The sequence below is a fragment of the Lottia gigantea genome, assembly GCF_000327385.1.
Source record: "Lottia gigantea unplaced genomic scaffold LOTGIsca_3038, whole genome shotgun sequence".
Lineage (NCBI taxonomy): Eukaryota > Metazoa > Mollusca > Gastropoda > Lottiidae > Lottia > Lottia gigantea.
In genome coordinates this window covers 1-3633 of record NW_008709006.1, presented here as the reverse complement: position 1 = coordinate 3633, position 3633 = coordinate 1, and the positions used below count along the sequence as shown (strand labels likewise).

The 3633-nt window shown below is 32.1% G+C and overlaps 2 protein-coding genes across 2 annotated transcripts; both read right to left on the bottom strand.

Annotated features, from left to right (window-relative positions):
• Positions 1-693: 693 nt before the first annotated feature.
• Positions 694-888, bottom strand: LOTGIDRAFT_147573 (hypothetical protein; the record flags this gene model as incomplete). The annotated part of the gene is made up of 1 exon (XM_009057613.1): positions 694-888. A coding segment is annotated over one exon (195 nt), but the record flags the coding sequence as incomplete, so codon positions are not given.
• Positions 889-1055: 167 nt separating this feature from the next.
• On the bottom strand, positions 1056-3306 carry LOTGIDRAFT_147574 (hypothetical protein; the record flags this gene model as incomplete). The annotated part of the gene is made up of 6 exons (XM_009057612.1): positions 1056-1161; positions 1439-1559; positions 1853-2070; positions 2244-2344; positions 2542-2674; positions 3101-3306. Coding segments are annotated over 6 exons (885 nt in total), but the record flags the coding sequence as incomplete, so codon positions are not given.
• Positions 3307-3633: the final 327 nt, after the last annotated feature.

Here is a 3633-nt window from a genome sequence, read left to right as displayed (position 1 = left end):
CCTAAAAAATTTGTTGAATTATAGAATTGATTTGGTGCATTCTGACACATATTTTGGGGCAAACCATTTTTCTGTACATGAATGTACTGGTAGCTATGACAAGACACTTTTCTGTACATGAATGTACTGGTAGCTATCCAAGACACTTTTCTGTACATGAATGTACTGGTAGCTATGACAAGACACTTTTCTGTACATGAATGTACTGGTACCAAGGACAAAACACTTTTCTGTACATGAATGTAACTAGTACCAAGAAAAAGGCACTTTTCTGTACATGAATGTACTGGTAGCTATGACAAGACACTTTTCTTGACATGAATGTACTGGTAGCTATCCAAGACACTTTTCTGTACATGAATGTACTGGTACCAAGGACAAGACACTTTTCTGTACATGAATGTAACTAGTACCAAGAAAAAGGCACTTTTCTGTACATGAATGTACTGGTAGCTATGACAAGACACTTTTCTTGACATGAATGTACTGGTAGCTATGACAAGACACTTTTCTGTACATGAATGTACTGGTAGCTATGACAAGACACTTTTCTTGACATGAATGTACTGGTAGCTATGACAAGACACTTTTCTGTACATGAATGTACTGGTAGCTATGACAAGACACTTTTCTTGACATGAATGTACTGGTAGCTATGACAAGACACTTTTCTTGACATGAATGTACTGGTAGCTATGACAAGACACTTTTCTGTACATGAATGTACTGGTAGCTATCCAAGACACTTTTCTGTACATGAATGTACTGGTAGCTATGACAAGACACTTTTCTGTACATGAATGTAACTAGTAGCAATGAAAAAGGCACTTTTCTGTATATGAATGTACTGGTAGCTATGACAAGACACTTTTCTTGACATGAATGTACTGGTAGCTATGACAAGACACTTTTCTGTACATGAATGTACTGGTAGCTATGACAAGACACTTTTCTGACATGAATGTACTGGTAGCTATGACAAGACACTTTTCTGACATGAATGTACTGGTAGCTATCACAAGACACTTTTCTGTACATGAATGTACTGGTAGCTATCACAGACAAGATACCTGATAAATAAAACTTACCAAGAATACTAATTGAGGTGCCACAATTCCACCTATTCTAGCAAATGTTGAACAGGCTCCCACACCCAAATTTCTGGAATAATAAAGAAAAAAGATTCACTGGTGGGAAATGAAATGTGGCCCATATTTCTTAAGAAATTTTACAATAACCTGTCTTTTGTCAAATTACTTCAATTTTTATATTCAGAACATGAAAATATAGAATTTTCAGAGAAAAACTGCCAACTCTCGGAAGCACTGGCACAAGCATTATAATTTGTTTAACCAGAATAAACGAACTATATGCTACCCCATAACAAAAAAGATATCAGTAGATATGATGTGATAAATATCTTAGCCAGCCTACTTACCTAACAACAGTAGGGAATGTTTCAGCAGAAAATACCTGAACAGCTGCCCAGCCACCAGCAATACCAGATTTACCAATCATAGCTAGCACAAGTATCAATACTGGCATCGTTTCAGATTTTTCTACAAGAATAGGAAGAAATAAAATAAAAAAGATAGTTTTAACCCTTTTAAGAGGCCTAGAAGCCATCATCATTCCATGAACACCAAGCTGAAAATCTTTCACATACCTTGAGCGCCAAGTTTAAAATTTTTAAAAAATATAATAGGATGAACACTACACCTAAAAGTATTATCGACAATAAAAAAAATGAAAATTGGAATGGTGTAAATTGATGATATCAGTGTCCTCAATACACCTTAAAAATTTAGAAAACCTCTTTACAAGCCCTTTAAATAAGAGACTTTATACTTACCTAACAAATCTACTACCAAAATAGATAAACAAAATATACCAGCAATTATCATTAACATAGCTACAGTTTTCCTTCTACCTATTTTATTATTGACAGCTACCACTAATATTAAAGCAGGAATTTCAACTAATCCAGATATAAAGACATTCAAATAGCGATTTCCAGATAAATTTTTTGTATTGAAGTTTAAACCATAGTATACAGAACTAGACACAAACCTAAAATGATATATAATTTGGTTTTATAGTGATTATATCATTGAATAATGCCTTATGATGTCAAGGTATTAGACTGAGTTCGCAAAAACTTGATATTGTGAAGATGTCCTAACATGGTACTTAAGTCCCATTTTAAGGGTAAAACTGTTGAGACAAGCACTTCAAGTACTTACCAACTATACATTAATATCAATGTTCCTTTAGTTAACTTCCAGGAACTAAATAAATGCCAATAAGTATATTTTTTTGATTCTTGTCTTCTGATTTTTTCATTCTGAAATTGATAGGTAGAACCGTTTTGATTTTGATGACAATTTGAGTAACATGAATTATGAATGATTAAGACTCTTGGTAGTATTATCTATTCCTTGCCTTTCTAGCTGATGGCGCTCAATCACCTGTAGTACTTATTAGAATGAAAATCTGATATGTTGATTGTCTGCAATTTAAAGAAAATCATGAATATCTAACCATCATGCATTCTTTGAGTCTATCAAAATCAGGAACTGGTCTTTTATTACAGACTGCCATAGATTTCAACACTTGATCAGCTTCTTCTAATCTTCCTCTGTTTATCAACCAACGTGGGCTTTCTGGTATAAACCTAAATATAAATTTCAAATACTGCATTTTAAAGGACAGATGCGCCTTCAAATCTTTGTGTGTCCCGAATTATCCACGTTAGAAAGTTAAAAAGACAAATCGTCTTTTCTAGAAATAGGAAAACAAATTCTGAGATATTTTTGAAGGAATACTATATACTTTACTGTAGTACTTTCATATATTCAAGAGCCAAAGCAACTGCAAAAATGGCAAACCCATCCCTTTAAAACATTCTAAAATACAGGTCATATATGACACACAAAGCAGCTTTCATCAATCATAACTTGTCATCAATAATCATAATACAAATTTCCATCAATAATTTCACATATTTTCAAAACTTGCCCAAATTAAAAGACCAAATGTTACGACTTTCAAAATTAACAACTCTTCTTTACAAAAACAGTAATAAGTATAATGAACATACCACCATGTAAATAATAGGGGTATGCTAGCTAGAGATGTAGCCATTGTTAGATATCTCCAATCATGCATGAGGTATGCCCATAAAGCTAAACTAGCTAAACCCACAGCCCAGAATCCAATACAACCACAAAATGTTCTCCAAGCTGGTGTCACAAATTCTAATGGTAGAACAAAATTAACCACCAACGTACCTACAATGAAATTAAATACATAGAGATATATTAAAGATGTATTATAGAGATATATTAAAGATGTATTATAGAGATATATTAAAGATGTATTATAGAGATATATTAAAGATGTATTATAGAGATATATTAAAGATGTATTATAGAGGTATATTACAGATGTATTATAGAGATATATTAAAGATGTATTATAATATAACAAAGGATATATATTAACATAATGATATAGTATACAAGATATAAAATATATAAGTTATTAACATAATATATTATATAACACATATATAATATTCATATAATGTTGTAACTTGAGTAATACTCAACACAATAAAGGCATATAGCCCCC